The sequence below is a fragment of the Eretmochelys imbricata genome, chromosome 25, assembly GCF_965152235.1.
Source record: "Eretmochelys imbricata isolate rEreImb1 chromosome 25, rEreImb1.hap1, whole genome shotgun sequence".
NCBI lineage: Eukaryota > Metazoa > Chordata > Testudines > Cheloniidae > Eretmochelys > Eretmochelys imbricata.
Genome location: NC_135596.1, coordinates 6,588,712 through 6,607,479, shown reverse-complemented (window position 1 = coordinate 6,607,479; position 18,768 = coordinate 6,588,712). Strand labels below are relative to the sequence as shown.

The following is an 18,768-nucleotide window of genomic DNA, read 5'->3' as shown; positions in this document are numbered from 1 at the left end:
GCTGGTGAAAGGTGCCGATGGGAACCTAGGAGAGGATACTGAAGCTCTCTGGGTGTGTCTCATCCTGACCTTTCACTCTTGGTCTCTCTGCTGAGACTCCCTGTTGGTACCAATTGTAGAGATGGCTAGTGTATAGTGGACAGACACTAGGAAAGTTCTGGAGTTGCCATGTTCAAGCTGATCCCGACTCAGAGCCACATGCTTCTCACGCCCAAACCTCATGGCTTGGTAACTGCATTAATTGCTTTGCATGCACTAGGTTCTCAACCATCACTTAACGCATCTTACATAGCCTCTATGTAACAACTGGCTCAGCTAGAGCAGTTTTAACTGATTAGTCAAAGGCCAGGCTCTGAAACACTAGCTAATCTGGACAGCACAGTGAGAGGGAAGGAAAAGAAACTTACCAATTTTATAGCTACGTATTCATTCGTGTAGAGATTCTTTCCTGTAGAAAGAGATGAGAGAAATAACATTGGGAGTGAGTGAAACTTACAAACAACCCCCATGTGTCAAACACAGGAGGCTGGGAACAAGCCAAATTCTCTAGCAAGCTCTTATTTTTAAAAGCAACCCCAGCGGGTCAGGTGGTTGACAGAGCAAGTGAACGGGGAGATCTTTGTTCCCTCGGCCCGTAACAAGGAACTGTCTCTGTACAGTTAGTGACAGGGCATGCTGCAGTTCTTTATCCCCAAGGCAGAGCACTCGGATTCACTTGCTATTTGGAAGCTACATGTTTTTCAGGTGACCAGTAAGGCGCTGGGAACTGAGAGGGCCCCATGTCCAATGTTCTCTCAGGATGGAAGCAATGCATGCTGGGACCTGTAGTCTTTCCAGGCCACATCTCTCCAACAAGTACGTGAAGGTACTTCACGTGAAGGTACAATCTATTGCATTTCATGGAAGTTGGCGGAGTCCCCAGCAAGTGTTATCAAGGTGCCCTGCGCAGCTGACAAAGTCTGGGCATGGCCGTTAGCTCACCGGGAACTATCGACGCACGACTGCAAACATCTGCAGCAGGGAGGGAGGGGGGTTTCCTGCTCCTCCAGCAGCAGAGGGTCTTGTACAATAGCAGATGAGCCTTGGCCTGACCTCACATCTCTGTCTCAAAATGGGACACAAGCCCCAAAGCCAGGACACCGCAAACAGCAGCCCAAGATGAGAACGGAGCAGGGCATCTTCCTTAAAGCACATCTGCTGCTCTGTGTTTGTACAGCACCTGGCACAACAGGGCCCTCAGGCACTGCTGTAATTACCACATTACTACTACTAATGAACCATCGCTTCTCTGGAGCCCCGGGGCCCAGTGGGAGCAGAATGGCTACTTGCTATGGTAACGGAGCTCCTCTGGGGAGACAGCCTGCACAGACCCACACTGCAGGTGCACCCACACACGAGCTTGGAGCCCCATGGGGCTACCCCCCTGGCTTCATTCCCACTCCAGGATACTCAGAGGGGCATGGGAACAAAGGGACTGCTAGGCTCTGCAGAACTCTGGCTTGCTGCCTGCGGCAGTCAGCACAAAACGAGCAGCAATTGGGATGTCCGCCCTTAGATAGCCCCAGGGCAAGGTTCCCCAAGAGACCGCTCCATTTAGAAAACCCAAGCACAATAGCCTCCCTTATGGCCAAGCCATTGGGGATGGAACCGGGCACCTCCAGAACTGAACGCAGGAGTCTCTGCACCTGCAGCTAAAAAGCTGGACTCCATAGCTGGTGCTGTAACAGACCCGTACCCTCTGTGTACTGGGGACATGTAATACACACTCACAAGTTTACATGCAGCCCCTGCGAGGCAGATCCCGAGACCTCAGAGAGCATAAGGGAGCTCCTTTGAACACCCCAGTCCCTTTATTTACCTCAAGGCTCCAGTTACACCAGAGGATTAGTTTTTGCTTGATGTTACACTAAGGATGGCCAACGCTGCCCCCAGGGGTCTGTCTAGTCCCATGGCACTGGGGTCTTTTCCTGGTTTGTAACATCTGACAGCAAACAACCTTCACTGAGCCACAGCCTCCCCCTCCCATGCCTCAAAGGAACAACACCCTAGGGAGGGAGCAGTTCTCCTGCTGCTGCTGCCTCTAGGACTGAGCTGGATTTGATTGCAAATCTCAGGGAGCAGTAAGGGCATGACCCTAGTCTCCCCACATCAATACAGGGCCCTTACAGAGCCCCGAGACGGTGCCCAATGGTAGATAATGCACAAAATGGATTTAGTTACAATTCCAACGCGAGCAACCAAGTGGCTAGAGCACAGGATTCCTGGGCTCCATTCCAGCCTGACCCATTTGTGTCACCTCAGGCAAGTCACTTTTCCTGCTTCGTGCCTCAGTTTCCCCATCCATACAATGGAGATAACAATTCTTCAATCTCAAACAGCTCCTTTCATCCATAAATCTCAAGTAATAATGTTTTCATCCCGCAGAGGAGGAGGAAGGGTGAATCAGCGATGGCTTGTGATGTACTCCGAGATGGAAAGCTAAGATATGGGAAACTTGCCTGCTGGCCTACAGCTGGGGAAGGGGATGCTGCACAGCTGGGGCTGCTGGTGGAACCTTCACCATCAACAGGACTTGGAAATTCATTTATTTGAAGGGCGGCAGATTCTCAGTCCAAGTTCTAGATTTGCTACAGTTCTGATGGCGAAATTTCCTCTGTTTTTCCTGAATGGGGGTCAGGGATGTTCACACACATCACTCCCAAGCCCTGGCACCGATCTGGTTTATAACAACTGTAGTGCGGCATAATGCTCATGCGTGACCAGCCTAGCAAGCTCTGCCCGTTTCCAGGCTGCTCAAAAGGAGTTCTCACACTGCCCTGGCTTGGGACAATTCGGAGTCACACTGCCCCTGAAGGAGGCAGAACTCCTCACCTGCTACTAGCAACCTCCCCACAGCTCTGTGTGGTCCCAGGCCATGGCCTACCTCCTTCCCACCTCAGCTGGGGTGTCTGGTACCCTAAAGGTTGTAAGGAGGAAGCAATCCCTGTTGTCCAGAGATCTCCCTCTCAGGGTGCACTGTTATTTACATCACTCAGTTATCTGTAACAGCTGGACACAGAATGCTGGGTGCCCTCTATCTCAGCCCAACCCACGCCCCATGAAGCATGGATGACAGACCCGTACGTGACCTTGACCTCCCCAGACGCAGTTAGGCGTCTCCTGGCTAGTAACCATCAGAGCAAGAGGGAAGTTGTCAATAAACAATGTCTTTATTGAGCGAGAGAAGGGACAGATGGGAACACACAGCAGCGCGGACCCTTGCGCTGCCTACGGCAACAGGGAGTAGCAATATTCACACATGACTAGCCGCAGCCAAGGGTTTCCCAAGTGACTAGTGATTTTAGCAAAAACAGGAGGACTTGTGGCACCTTAGAGACTCACAAATTTATCCGAGCACAAGCTTTCGTCAGCTACAGCTCACTTCATTGGATGCATGCAGTGGAAAATACAGTGGGGAGATTTATATACACAGAGAACATGAAACAATGGGTGTTACCATACACACTGTAACGAGAGTGATCAGGTAAGGTGAACTATTACCAGCAGGAGAGGAAATAAAAAAAACCTTTTGTAGCGATAATCAAGGTGGGCCATTTCCAGCAGTTGACAAGAACGTGTGAGGAACGGGGGGGGGGGGGGGGGAGAATAAACATGGGGAAATAGTTTTACTTTGTGTAAGAATACATCCACTCCCAGTCTTTATTCAAGCCTAATTTAATGGTGTCCAGTTTGCAAATTACTTCCAATTCAGCAGTCTCTCATTGGAGTCTGTTTTTGAAGGTTTTTTGTTGAAGAATTGTGACTTTTAGGTCTGTAATCGAGTGACCAGAGAGACTGAAGTGTTCTCCGACTGGTTTTTTAATGTTATAATTGTTGACGTCTGATTTGTGTCCACTTATTCTTTTACATAGAGACCGTCCGGTCTGGCCAATGTACATGGCAGAGGGGCATTGCTGGCACATGATGGCATAGATCACATTGGTGGATGTGCAGGTGAACGAGCCTCTGATAGTGTGGCTGATGTGATTAGGCCTTATGATGGTGTCCCCTGAATAGATATGTGGACACAGTTGGCAACGGGCTTTGTTGCAAGGATAGGTTCCTGGGTTACACAGTAACAGCCGTGTTAGTCTGTATTTGCAAAAAGAAAAGGAGTACCTGTGGCACCTTAGAGACTAACCAATTTGAGCATAAGCTTTCGTGAGCTACAGCTCACTTCATCGGATGCTGTAGCTCACGAAAGCTTATGCTCAAATAAATTGGTTAGTCTCTAAGGTGCCACAAGTACTCCTTTTCTTTTTTTCTCCTTACAATGTGTATGATAATCAAGTTGGGCCATTTCCAGCCCAAATCCAGGTTCTCTCTCTCACACACACACCCCCCCACCACACACACAAACCAACTCTCCTGTTGGTAATAGCTTATCTAAAGTGACCACTCTCCTTACAATGTGTATGATAATCAAGGTGGGCCATTTCCAGCACAAATCCAGGGTTTAACAAGAACGTTGGGGGGGGGGGGGGTGTAGGAAAAAACAAGGGGAAATAGGTTACCTTGCATAATGACTTAGCCACTCCCAGTCTCTATTCAAGCCTAAGTTAATTGTATCCAATTTGCAAATGAATTCCAATTCAGCAGTTTCTTGCTGGAGTCTGGATTTGAAGTTTTTTTGTTGAAGAATTGCAACTTTCATGTCTGTAATCGCATGACCAGAGAGATTGAAGTGTTCTCCGACTGGTTTATGAATGTTATAATTCTTGACATCTGATTTGTGTCCATTTATTCTTTTACGTAGAGACTGTCCAGTTTGACCAATGTACATGGCAGAGGGGCATTGCTGGCACATGATGGCATATATCACATTGGTGGATGTGCAGGTGAACGAGCCTCTGATAGTGTGGCTGATGTGATTAGGCCCTGTGATGGTGTCCCCTGAATAGATATGTGGGCACAGTTGGCAACGGGCTTTGTTGCAAGGATACGTTCCTGGGTTAGTGGTTCTGTTGTGTGGTATGTGGTTGCTGGTGAGTATTTGCTTCAGGTTGGGGGGCTGTCTGTAGGCAAGGACTGGCCTGTCTCCCAGGATTTGTGAGAGTGTTGGGTCATCCTTCAGGATAGGTTGTAGATCCTTAATAATGCGTTGGAGGGGTTTTAGTTGGGGCTGAAGGTGATGGCTAGTGGCGTTCTGTTATTTTCTTTGTTAGGCCTGTCCTGTAGTAGGTGACTTCTGGGAACTCTTCTGGCTCTGTCAATCTGTTTCTTCACTTCCGCAGGTGGGTATTGTAGTTGTAAGAATGCTTGACAGAGATCTTGTAGGTGTTTGTCTCTGTCTGAGGGGTTGGAGCAAATGCGGTTGTGTCGCAGAGCTTGGCTGTAGACGATGGATCGTGTGTATGAAAGATCTTCTACACTTTCCACAGTTTGCATCCGATGAAGTGAGCTGTAGCTCACGAAAGCTTATGCTCAAATAAATTGATTAGTCTCTAAGGTGCCACAAGTACTCTGTTCCTGGGTTAGTGTTTTTGTTGTGTGGTTGCTGGTGAGTATTTGCTTCAGGTTGGGGGGCTGTCTGTAAGCAACGACTGGCCTGTCTCCCAAGATCTGTGAGAGTGATGGGTCATCCTTCAGGATAGGTTGTAGGTCCTTGATGATGTGCTGGAGAGGTTTTAGTTGGGGGCTGAAGGTGACAGCTAGTGGTGTTCTGTTGTTTTCTTTGTTGGGCTTGTCCTGTAGTAGGTAACTTCTGGGTACTCTTCTGGCTCTGTCAATCTGTTTCTTCACTTCAGCAAGTGGGTATTGTAGTTGTCAAAACACTTGAGAGAGATCTTGTAGGTGTTTGTCTCTGTCTGAGGGGTTGGAGCAAATGTGGTTGTATCGTGGAGCTTGGTAGTAGACAACGGAATGTGGTGTGGTGTGGATGGAAGCTGGAGGCATGTAGATAGTGGTCAGCAGGTTTCCGGTGTAGGGTGGTGTTTATGTGACCATCGCTTATTAGTGCCATAGTGTCCAGGAAGTGGATCTCTTGTGTGGACTGGTCCAGGCTGAGGTTGATGGTGGGATTTTAGGTGTCCAGCAAGAAAAGCCTGAAAGGGGCCTGATTAGAGGGCTCTCAGCATATTTTGGAAGACACCTTTAAGGTGTCTCCAGTAGGCTCCCAAAATCGCCCGTCACTTTGGAAAATCGTGGCCAGTGTCCTCAGTTTATAGTTGCTTCTTGCTAGTCACGGCCTCCCTGGCATTGGGCTGGAAGTCCAGGTCCCCTCCGCCTCCTGTCCCACAGAGCTGAGCTCAGTGCCTGAAGATGTCAGCCATAAGAAGCCAGGGCTGCCTCTAGCCTCCTCCCCTTTGGTTCACTCCAGTTAAAAAGCCACTAGCATAAACAACCCTTTTTTCAGCTAGTGGGCATGGGCAACATTCAGATTCCAAGGCCACAAGGGATCATCTAGTCTGACCTCCTGCATGTAGCAAGCCAGAGATCCACCCCCTATAATCTCTGCATCAAGTCCATACCTTCTGGCTGAGCTAGAGCATCTCTCTTACAAGATAGCCAGTCTTTAAATCCAGATTGCAAGTGATGGAGAATGCCCCACAGCCAATTGGTCTAACGGTTAATTACGCTCACTGTTAAAAAATTGTGCCTTATTTTAGGTAAGTCACGAAGATTCTACATGGAGCGTCAGAAACAGACTCATCAACCCCATACCGAAATAGGAACCTCTCCCCTTCAAAAGCCAGCGACTCTAGCAACGCTGGTACTGGTTATTTTTATACTGCCTTTTACTGGATATGCATATGTATACAGTATTGTGTCCATACACTGCGAGAGCGCCCACTTGCTGCTAGGGAGATGGTCCGAGACAGCGAACACAAGATGCAATATTGCCCGACAGCATTTTCTTCCTAACTCTGTCCCCCTATTGCCATTAGAACTCACAGGCTGGAACTTCTGAAGAAGTTGGCCTGCGTTCCTTTGCAATGAACAACAGAAACAGCAGAAGGCACCTCCAGGCTGAGAGCACAGTACCTCCTGGTGCTTGGCTGGCAGGTGACCAGGGTAGGAGGTAGGGGAAAATGCCTTGTCCCTCTCCACCTGTTTAAAGGAGGAAGGGCCACAGTGGAAACTGAAGCAGTGAGATTACCTAAAATCTGTGTGTTGGGAGAGAATTAGAGTCACGTTAAAGCTGTGTATTTATTTTCTGCACGAGCAGGAAATGTGAATCATTATCATCCAGCTCAGCAGGACCACTGGAGTGTGCATGTCATACACCTGCAGTCTAGGGAAAGGAAAACCTAGGGATTATTATTACAGCCTAAAGCATCTCTGACTTTAAAAGCCAAAACACGCTTTTTGCACAAGCCTATCACCCTTCCCTCTGCCCCTTACTGCTCTGCACAACCTCTCTGGCAGAAGGCATGGATTTGTGAGCCAGTCCGAAAAGGTTCTCCTCAGCACGGTGCTTGATGCACACAGCTGAGCAAGAGGAGGCTGCTGTTCACAGAGCCATGAACTGGAGCTGGGAAGGGGAACCGTCCTTCAGAATATAAATTACAAGGAGGCTTATTTACTCAAGGAAATTTCAGCCAAAGCTGGGTGCCTCACATTTAGCACCTCACTAAGTGGCCTGAATATCAAAGATGCAGCACACAACCAACACCCAGAGGCTTTTAAAGGAAGCTGCACCATAATACAGGGTTTATATTACCACAGCCAGTGCCAAGCAGGCATACACCTTAGAAATGTGTTAAAGGATTCATATGGTATCACCCCTGAGCCTGGTTAGGCAGAGAATTCAGTGGGGTATGTTTCCAAAAAGATCTAAACTCCCATTTCACCCATCTCCTTCCAGAATAAACATTTAGCTCTCTGAATGTATTGGAGCTAATTGTTTTAGTTTGCCTTTAAGAGGCAGACAACTGAACAGAAAGCCATGAGATTCAGGCACAGCTAAGCAGCGTGGGTATCCAATATTAAGTGCACAGGTCTCATTTCTGACTCGTTGTGACTGAATTACTCAGACACAGCTCTTGGTGCCCACCAGAAGTAGCAATAACCCTCTCCTTGTGACAGCTGCTGTGAAACTGTGTCCCCAGTAGAATGACGAGGAGAGGAATGCAGGGGAGATATGAGCACAATTGCTCCTACCGGGTATAATTTTCCATGAGGTGTTGGCTGGCCTTTCGAGGAGCAGAACCCTGCCCCATGACAGAGCAATGCTGCATTTCAAACCACTCCACCTCCACCACAGTAATAGTAGGAAGGATGGTTTAATGGACAGAGCGCTGGGCCTCAGAATATCTGGGCTCAATTCCCAGCTCAGCCACAGACTCCTTGCACAATCTTGGGCAGGATACACCACCAATGCTATGCCTCAGTTGTCCATCTGTAAAGTGAGAATAATACTTCCCCTTCTCCTTACAGGAATGTGGAGAGTGATGCTGAACTGCTCAGATATTATGGTGAGGGCTAGATAAGTATCAGTTATCTATTCTAGACAGATGACATGAGACAGTACAGGAAGATGTGTGCACCAGCTACAGAATGGGAGCCAGGACTCATGGGGTCTAGTCCTAACTTTCACCAACACAATTTTCACCAACACCAATTTTACAGCTGGGAAAAAAAAACCTGTCAAGGGGCCAAATGCTTGAACAGTGCTCCGAGGAGAGAGAGAGAGAGCGCGCGAGAGAGCACTCTGTAATGACCAATGCATGGATAGAAGGTACTAAAGCAAGGCAAAGGATTATGGGTATCAGCATTTGGAAGGGCCCCTCAGTGTGCATGAATTCTCTCATGAGCTAGCACTTGCCCCACAACTCTTAGGAGAAACTCAGTGGTTCTGCATAAGGTGAGAGCCCCTGGCCCAGTGAACACGTGGGCTAGATAGGAGGAGCCTTTGTGCAATCCTGAAATGCTTGATCTCTTCAAACTCTCCCCCCTCACTCCCCAGCTCTAAGCTCCTTTACAGTGGCTGCTGTCTCCGATACACAGTACATAGAAACAGTCCAGTAAACAGAGGAACACAGGGAGGATTAACACGCCCAGGGAGCTTCTCTTTCATTCAGCATAACCTCAGCATTTTGCAGACGCCACAAGGGGGTGGGGGGGCAGAGAAGTAGAAAGTAAAAGGGGAGCCAGTGGCAGAAGCTTCTCTCCCCTTACTCCCTGGTTCAGGTGCTGGAACTAGGGGTGTGGCCGCACCCTCTGAATTGAAGTGGCTTCCATAATATACAGGGTTTACAGTTTGGTTCAATGGCTCTCAGCACCATCACTATACAAATTATTCCTGCACCACTGCCCTGGGTTGGACTGTGGGAATCCTTAAGTGCTATCAGGGGCAAGGCGGGGGCTGGCATCCCACCCCATCCTGGGATTGACTCTGGCTGAGCCAACACTGAGGCTTGCAGCAGCTACAAAAGGTTCTGTAATGTAACACAGTTCTTGAGTGCTCCATGGTATCATTCATACAATCATAGAATATTAGGGTTGGAAGAGACCTCAGGAGGTCATCTAGTCCAACCCCCTGCTCAAAGCAGGACCAACACCAACTAAATCATCCCAGCCAGGGCTTTGTCAAGCAGGGCCTTAAAAACCTCTAAGGATGGAGATTCCACCACCTCCCTAGGTAACCCATTCCAGTGCTTCACCACCCTCCTAGTGAAATAAATAGTGTTTCTTAATATCCAACCTAGACCTCCCCCACTGCAACTTGAGATCATTGCTTCTTGTTCTGTCAGGACCACCATAACTGCTGGACATGTAAAGTGGGGGCATCACCTTGACACTGAAGGGTGAGTTAAGTGGTAGTGGCAGGAACTGCCCTGGTCCTCAAGGCTCACTGCCATTTATGGGGGGTTACAGTCCCATTCAAAGGAGCTTTTCTCTCACCCGTTGCTGCGTGACAGGCCCACAGAAAACAGACCATCCCAGGGATCAGTGAACCCAGCCATCTACACCAGGCTCTCACACAACAGGTCTTGGCCTCTCACCTCATTCTGTTTTAGTTCTCCCAGTCCCAGGGGTTACCTGTAGTGAACAAAGCCCCCTTGAACCTGCTTAGAACCAATGCAAACTACTGTCTCCAGCATGCTGGATCACTCCACCCACCCCTGAAACGCAGCCATCTCTAGTGTGGAACGCAGCAGATTTTTAACAGCTATGTGATAATTGAGGACGGAAAGTGAAGGATCCACTTGACACTGCAAAGAGAATGTAAACATGGACAAAATCACCAACCCTAGACTTTTGCTGGATGATAGGGACTACAGCCTAGACCTTCAAAGGACTAGAAATCAATGAGAGTTAGGTGCCGACACACCTCTGAAGATAGAGGCCTAACATCCTCCCTCTTTCGCAAAGGCTCATGGTGAACAGGACCCTTCTGCTAACCTCTCCTCTGCTGGACTGGGGCATTTGGGCAGTACTGGCTCAACCCAAAAGACACCACTGCCCGGTTTTCCCCAGGCAATTTTCCATCCTACTACTGCCCAAGCCAAAGGCTGCTGCAGCTTTGAGGTCTCAGCTGAAGGGAGAGGCCCCAGTATGTGACTAACGATGTTCAAATACAAACTCCACTCAGACTTTCCAGGCTTGAATAAATGCCATGAAAAGTCTCTTGCAGCTCATCTCAGCTCAGCACTGAGCCTGTGGGGCATTCAACCCTTCAGCGACCCCACGAGCACTTGGAGACAACAGCTCATGTTATGGGGATCACTATCCTCAACCTGCATACACTGACTTCAGGTCACATCTTGCAGTTCAGCTGCTGCCGCCCTAGTTGCCTAGAGTCAGTACAACCAGCTGATTGTCAAAACCAGGGGTCTCAAAGTCCCGGGCCACGGGCCATCAGCGGCCCAAGAACCTCCCCACTGCGGCCCACAGAGGAGAGATGCATGCACACATGCTGCTGGCAATGTCTGCTGCAGGTGCCGCCCCCCACTGCTCCCACTGGCTGGGGGAGAGGGACAGAGATACCATCACTAGTTGCCGGGCAGAGTCAGCCACGGAGGCAGACTGGCTGCCCCCCACAATGAATATAAACAAGTCAAAATGCCGAACGCAACTATCTGATGCACATCTTGCTGCAATCCAGAAGGTTTCAACTGCTCAGTCACGGAGGCCAAACATCCACAAACTGACAGAACTGAAGCGTTGCCAGGTGTCTGGCAAACAACAAAAAACTCTCTGGCAGGTGAAGAATTGTATGAGAAGTTGCATGACAATTTTATTGTTTCTAAGAAATTCGAAATAAAAAATACAATATAAACGTTCTCTTTTCTGAAGACCATCTTCAGTGACATTATTGGCCCACTGGGAGGACTTAAGGACTGGAACTGGCCCTAAGGTAAATTGAGTTTGAGACCCCTGGGCCAAAACGATACAATTATGTCCTACTGGGGAGGGGGAGACCTGAGGTGGCCAATGCAAGGGGATTTGCCCCCTGCTTACACAAGACTGCAGAGGGAGGAGAGTGTAGGACATATCTTGACGGACACCCGACGGGGATGACAGGACCAGCACTCAGGATAAGTGACAGCAATATAACTGATGCAGCGCAGCATCCAGCACATGCAGGCAAATGCCCTGCTGGTGGGGTAGGGGTGTTGGAGGGAATGTAACTGTTCTAAATGAGAACAAGTTAGTGTGGATGGATAGGGATGCAAGTGGGAGATGTACCATCACTGCCCCCCGCTGGCTGAGTTTGTCAGTTGCCCAGTCTGTATCAGCCCCCTCGATAGGGTGTTATAATACACCAATATAGAGCACCACCCTCAGCCAGGTGCTATGCTGGTGCACAGAGTTACATGGCACCGTGCTTACACTTCTGATCCTGGGACTGAATCACATAATCCGCATGCAGGTCCGGAAAGGGCAGGTAAATTGTACCATAACCCAGCCAATCAGGACTAGTTCTGTGCCTCCAACAAAACAGCTAGAGGGGGGTGGGAGCATGGGGAAGGGTTTGATTATTAACTGTTGATCTAGCCCCCCAGAGCGTGCTAGGTGCTTAAAGACGGAGCCCTGCCCTATGGAGTTTGCAGTCTAAAGAAGAGTGGGAGGGCTGGGAGTCAGGCCTCCTGGGGTCTCTCTCCCCAGAAACTGCATCCACAATGTGGGAACCCCTCCTTGAGCTGTCTGCTGGAAAGGAGTTAGAATCACCCTGGAAAATGGTTCTGGTGGTTTGCTATTTTCCCTCCCCTCCTCTGCATGTTTCACAAAGAGAGAACTTTATTATAACCGTCCACAGGCAACCAAAGGGGAACCACACGTCTGCTAGTGACATGTCAGGAAGCACCAGAGAATCTGCATGAGTGAATGTGGTTTTTAGAAAAATAAACGTGGAGATGAGAGCTGCTGAAAAACACAAATATTTTGGTTTGTGGCACTGGCTGATGCAAGGCGTTGCTTGTGCTGCACAGACGCAAGACACTTGGAGGAAACGTCTACAGCCGGAGGAAGGTTACGCTGGGGTAGGACTACACCACAGAGGCATAACTAGGCACAAGAGCATTTAAACCCTCCCTGTTTGTAACAATATCACTGGTAAAAGCTAGGGTGTGTATTTCTCTGAACCCCTTAAATAATTTTCCCACCTGCCCCTCTCCCTTCCAAAATGAGTTTGGAAGTGCTATTTTGACACCTGCTTCTGTACGTCACACCAGCCTTCCTCTGACCTTTTATCACACATGCTGCAAGCATGAGGAGAAAAATGGGGGTCTTGAGGCTAAGTCAGTGGCCTGGGGACAAGGGCACAATTCCCAGCTCTGCCACAGACCCCCTGAGGGACCCTTTGTGCCAGTTTCCCATCCCACCCCTTGTCTGTTTAGATCATCAGCTCTCTGGGGCAGTGACTGTCTCTCATTATGCATACAGACAGTACAGAGCAAGACAGCCCTGATCTCAGGCAGTGCCTCTAGGTATACTAAAAAATTACACTTCCTCTTTCCTCACCCCACTGGTTGCATGAAAGAAACCAGCATAGCAGTGGGTAAAGGCAGGCACATGGATTTGCAATGAATTTGAAGAGGACAACTTAAAATTGGCCCCAAATGTAAATAATACACAATGGCTCCTCCAGACCTACAGAAAATGGTTTCCATAATTAAAAAAATAAACAGATCCCAATGAAAACAGCTTTCTTAAAACAACTCCCTCCCCTGCAGTGTCTGAAACCCAATCAGCACCAAGAACCTGAACATGAAACTGGTTTTCATTGCTTTTCAAGACAATTAAGTCCAAAGCAGACTACAAAGAGTTAAAAAGGGATCTCACAAAACTGGGTGACTGGGAAACAAAATGGAAGATGAAATTCAATGTTGATAAATGCCAAATAATGCATATTGGCAAACAAACCCAACTATCCATACAAACGGATGGGGTCTAAATTAACTGTTATCACTCAAGAAAGATCTTGGAGTCACTGTGGACGGTTCTGAAAACATTCACTCAGTGTGCAGCGGCAGTCAAAAAAAAAGCTAACTATGTTAGGAACCATTAGGAAAGGAATAGATAATAGGCAGAAAATCCCATGCACCGCTACAGACTAGGGACCGAATGGCTCGGCAGCAGTTCTGCAGAAAAGGACCTAGGGGTTACAGTGGACGAAAGCTGATATGAGTCAACAGCGTGCCCTTGTTGCCAAGAAGGCCAATGGCATTTTGGGATGTATATATAGGGGCATTGCCAGCAGATCGAGGGACGTGATCATTCCCCTCTATTCGACATTGGTGAGGCCTCATCTGGAGTACTGTGTCCAGTTTTGGGCCCCACACTACAAGAAGGATGTGGAAAAATTGGAAAGAGTCCAGCAGAGGGCAACAAAAATGATTAGGGGACTGGAACACATGACTTATGAGGAGAGGCTGAGGGAACTGGGATTGTTTAGTCTGCAGAAGAGAAGAATGAGGGGGGATTTGAGAGCTGCTTTCAACTACCTGAAAGGGGGTTCCAAAGAGGATGGATCTAGACTGTTCTCAGTGGTAGCTCACGACAGAACAAGGAGTAATGGTCTCAAGTTGCAGTGGGGGAGGTTTAGGTTGGATATTAGGAAAAACTTTTTCACTAGGAGGGTGGTGAAACACTGGAATGCGTTACCTAGGGAGGTGGTGGAATCTTCTTCCTGAGATATTTTTAAGGTCAGGCTTGACAAAGCCCTGGCTGGGATGATTTAGTTGGGGACTGGTCCTGCTTTGAGCAGAGGGTTGGACTAGATGTGCTCCTGAGGTCCCTTCCAACCCTGATATTCTATGATTCTATGATCATAATGCCACTCTATAAATCCATGGCACACCCTCACCATGAATACTGCATGCAGTTCTGGTCACCCCATCTCAAAACAGATACTCGAATTGGAAAAGGTACAGAAAAGGGCAACACAAATGATTTGGGGTATGGAACAGCTTCCATCTGAGCAGAGATTAAAAAGACTGGTACTGTTCAGCTTGGAAAAGAGACGACTAAGGGGGATATGACAGAGGTCTATAAAATAATGAATGGTGTAGAGAAAGTAAATAAGGAAGTGTTATTTACCCCCTTCACATAACACAAGAACCAGGGGTCACCCAATTAAATTAATAGGCAGCAGGTTGAAAAGAAACAAAAGGAAGCACAGGTTGAAGTGAGCTGTAGCTCACGAAAGCTTATGCTCTAATAAATTTGTTAGTATCTAAAGTGCCACAAGTACTCCTGTTTGGTTTTTTTTTGGTTTTTATTTATTTAAAGGAAGCACTTCACTCAACACACCATCAACCTGTGGAGCTCGTTGCCAGAGGATGTTGTGAAGGGCAAAAGAATAACTGGGTTCAAAAAAAGAATTACATAAGTTCTTGGAGGATCGGTCCATCAATGGCTGTTAGCCCCATGCTCTGGGTGTCCCTAAACCTCTGACTGCCAGATGCAGGGAATGGATGAGAGGGGATGGATCACTTGATAATTGCCCTGATCTGTTCATTCCCTCTGAACCAGCGATGGCTAATGCCAGGTGCAAGTCAAGATACTGCATGGCCATTCTTATTTTCTTATGCTTCAACCAAGAGAAATGCACAAAGTAAACAGGCCATAACTGGCATGGATCAGTGAAATGAATTAATGTGCTACAGTGTAATCAAGGGAAAGGGACCGGTTTGTAAGCAACATGTGGATTTTTTTTCCAGTCATCTTTTAAAAAATGAATTAACTGCTTTTGAAAAAAAAAGCATATATGTAAATTATAAATGCAGCGAAGAGCCCAATTCCCAGGGACACTGAAGGGTCTATGATGTTAACAGGATACCAAGGCAGCCTCCAAAATGACAGCCAGGTACGTTTTAAAGCAAACAGGAAAGTTTGTAGCTATCACAACCACTTTTCTGACTTTCTGCTGCTGAAACTGATGCACGTAGGGTATGTCTACACAGCTGGCGGCTGGCCCATGCCAGCTGACTCAGGCTCATGGGGCTTAGGCCGTTTCGTTGCTGCGTAGACTTCCAGGGTCGGGCTGGAGCTCTGGGACCCTCCCACCTCGCAGGGTCCTAGGGCCTGGGGTGAGTCTGCACTGGCCTTGCCCCTGTTGCTATCACTAGGTCAGTTCCATTGCTGGTAGCAAAGGCATTACCATGAAGTGTGGACAAGGCACTGGACAGCTGCTGGGGCCTTACCTGTGCTATGTAAGCATGCTCAGAATGGGTACGGATGTCACTGCCGCACCCCTCTGGTGGAACCAAGCTGGTACTGGCAGAGCAGGGACATTTTAGGAAAAAGGGCTTGGTCTAGCCAGGGCAGGCATTTCACTGGAGCTCTCTGCCCTGCTTCAGAGATGTCAGAGCTTTACCGGAGATGCAGATCAAGGCACGAACCAGGGTCGGGTTGGACCAAGAAAATTCTGGCTCATGTTTTGAAGTGCACCACGTTGTCAGTTTAAGGCTGCTAGAACTGACTGAAACATCGCCGCAGGAGACATTTTCAGCCAGGGACCTATGAAAGAAAGGTTTAACTTGAAATTTTTTAAAGCAAAAATCACCCCTTCCCTTCTCCCATCCTGCCACCCGGCGAGGGGCATGGGGGAGGGGAGAATTAAACGTTCACAGAAAATTTTTTGGGGAAAAAAACATTTCCAAGATTTATCACAAAATATAATTCCCATTTTTCAACTGGCTCTAAATCCCTAGCCAGTATTCTGTGGGGGCAAAGTCCCCTCTGTGCAGGCGACCAGCAGAAGCTTGATGTGAGGCCGCTAAGGGAAAATGCGGCTGCAAAGTACTTTGAACAGGCACTTGGGGAGTTTCAGTCCCAGCTGGGATCAACTTATTTATTCTCTGCCCTCCCCCCCAGTATTTCTTTTATCAACCAGCTGAGAAGCAGGGGGCATTCTGGGCTCAGGAAGCAGGGCAGCATGCCCACTCCCCCAAACGAACAGTACAGGACACCCTAAAAGGAGATAAGCCTATGAATCAGTCTGAGGTGAGCACACATCCCCTCCTCCTTCCTCTTAGGTCTCTTCAATAGACACTGTGACAAAGCTCTGTCCTTGCCTCCGTGGGTCCCGCGTTTCCTGGCGGATTTCGCTAGCCTCAGAGGCTCACTGTGACCCTCCACGTAACCCTTCTTTCTCTAGAGACAAGGGTCACAGTCTACTGAGTCATTTTCATCATAAGCCAGCAAGGGAGGTGAGGAGAAGTTATCCTTCCTTGCACAGTCTCTGTTGTCTCCCAGTCTCAGTGATTAATCAGGGGGCAAAGGTGGGGGGTGAGCCCAGGCCCACCCTCTACTCCGGGCTCCAGCCCAGGGACCCTAATAGTATCAGCTATGGTAGCTGACCTTTTAGAAACATGACTTGTATAATTCCCTGGGCTACTTCCCCCACAGCAGCCCTCACTTCCTCAAGCTCCACTTCACCCTTACCTCAGGGCCTCCTTCCTTGTGCCTGATATGGTGCGTACTACTCAGCCTCTCCAACAGCACGACTTCCTCCCACAGCTCCTGACATGCACACCCACCTGACTGACTGGGAGGCTTTTAACTAGTTTCAGCCAGCCCCTGATTGGCTTCTGAAAAGTTCTTAATTGGCCCCAGGTGTCTTAATTCACCTGGAGCAGCTTCCATTTCACTTAACCTAGTACCAGGGATTTGTTTAGCCTGGAGCTAATATATCTATCTCCCACTACTTTTCTATAGCCATCTGGCCTTGCCCCATCACAACACCCAATGGACAATACCCTACAGGCACCTGGGCTTTCCCAGCAAGATCACCCCATGAGACTGAGCCCAGACATACAGCCACCGCATCTGGGGCCCAGACCCTCTGAAAGGCTGGATCCCAAATGCAGTAACATAGGTCAATGGGCAGCACCCTGAGCCCAAGCTGTGCTAGATCACGCCCTTAAAGCCTCTAGCACGAGGTCATTATCATATACATAAGATGGAAGGGGTGCAAAGGCTGGGAGGACACAGGGCAGAGTTAAGGTTCTTTGGGCAACCTTAACTCTGCAAAGCCACTTTTAAAAAAGTTTACTATTAACTTTGGACTTTCCAGACTAACTTTTTTTTAACAGACTCCTACAACACCCTCAGTAAAATGCCAATCCCTCCATCATGGATGGTTCCACAACAGATCCTGGGAGTGGCAGACACAAGTATCTCGCTCAGATGACAAAAATGTGTTTTAAAGTTATCCACACTTGCACTGCGAGGCCACTGCAGGAAATGCACAGACGAGTGAAGAACCAGAACCACTGACGGAGAGACGCCCAGCTGGATATAGGCTCAGCTAGAAAATAGTCACGCTGAATACCTGGGAACATGAGAGCACTTTGAGGCCGCACTCAAGGTCAATGGCCCAACATGAAGAAGACTCACTGCTGACCTTCCCAGCTTGATATCCCAGGATTTACATGATTGCTAACAGATTGGTCCTCATGCCCTTTGCCTGGACAGGAGGACACAGCCATGCACAGACACTGGGTCCTTGCAAAGGAGCGCTTGGTTAAAGTACTGCATGTGGTTTGTAACATTTCTACACTCAGAGAGCAGGGTAACCACCCTCCTGTGAAGGCAGAAGCCTCACTCCAGGGACTCAGGCTTCCATTCAGAGTCATGTGAGATACTCCCCTAGATTCCAAGGTGGGGAAGAGAATCAGGCCTTGATGCTCAGTATCCTACACAGCCATTGCAAACCAGGGCTCACAGCTGCCTGTCTTCCTAGCTGCTGCTCCTTGGCTAGCACTCTGTCATGCATGTCAGTGCTTTTCCTCTCCTCCCTTTGGGCACAAGCCACCCTGGTAACAAGCCAGTCTCCCAGCTCTCATCCTTAACTTGTGGCAGCCAGAGAAAGCAGATGGCTGCACACTTCACAACCTCTCTGCAGAGTATGCCGCTGGGCCAGAGCCCGGTGCCAGGGCCGCTTTGGAAGAGGTGGCACATGGCCCATTGGCCACCCCTGCTCTAAACAGCTTCCTCCTGTTTCAAATTTCAGAAGGCAGCAGCATTGGTCTCTGCCATGGAAGCAGCCTGGTCAAGGCACCAGGCAGATTGTAGCCCTGGCCCTTGGTAACTAGCTGGAAGGGGGTAAGCAGTGGGGGATGTAGGGTGTTCCTGCAGTTCCCACCATACTCTCCAGCTGCAGCTGCTGCATTTTGAAACATGCCTAAGGGCAGGAGGTGGCCTCAAGTTTCCAGCAAAGCAATTAAACTGGTGGGATGGGGGAGGCGCTCGGATAGTGATGTGGGTGGGGTGCGCAGGGACGAGGAAGGCCACTGCTGCTGACTGGCCTGGATGAGCAGGCAAGTCACCATGGTT

At 48.7% G+C, this 18,768-nt stretch overlaps 1 protein-coding gene across 1 annotated transcript in view; it reads right to left on the bottom strand.

Moving 5' to 3' along the window:
• The window catches only part of CSNK1G2 (casein kinase 1 gamma 2), a 94,965-nt gene that overhangs the window by 17,805 nt on the left and 58,392 nt on the right, over positions 1–18,768 (bottom strand). The window contains exon 3 of the mRNA XM_077842246.1: positions 408–448. Coding sequence (XP_077698372.1) covers positions 408–448 — 41 coding nt within the window. The remainder of the gene's footprint in view (positions 1–407; positions 449–18,768) is intronic.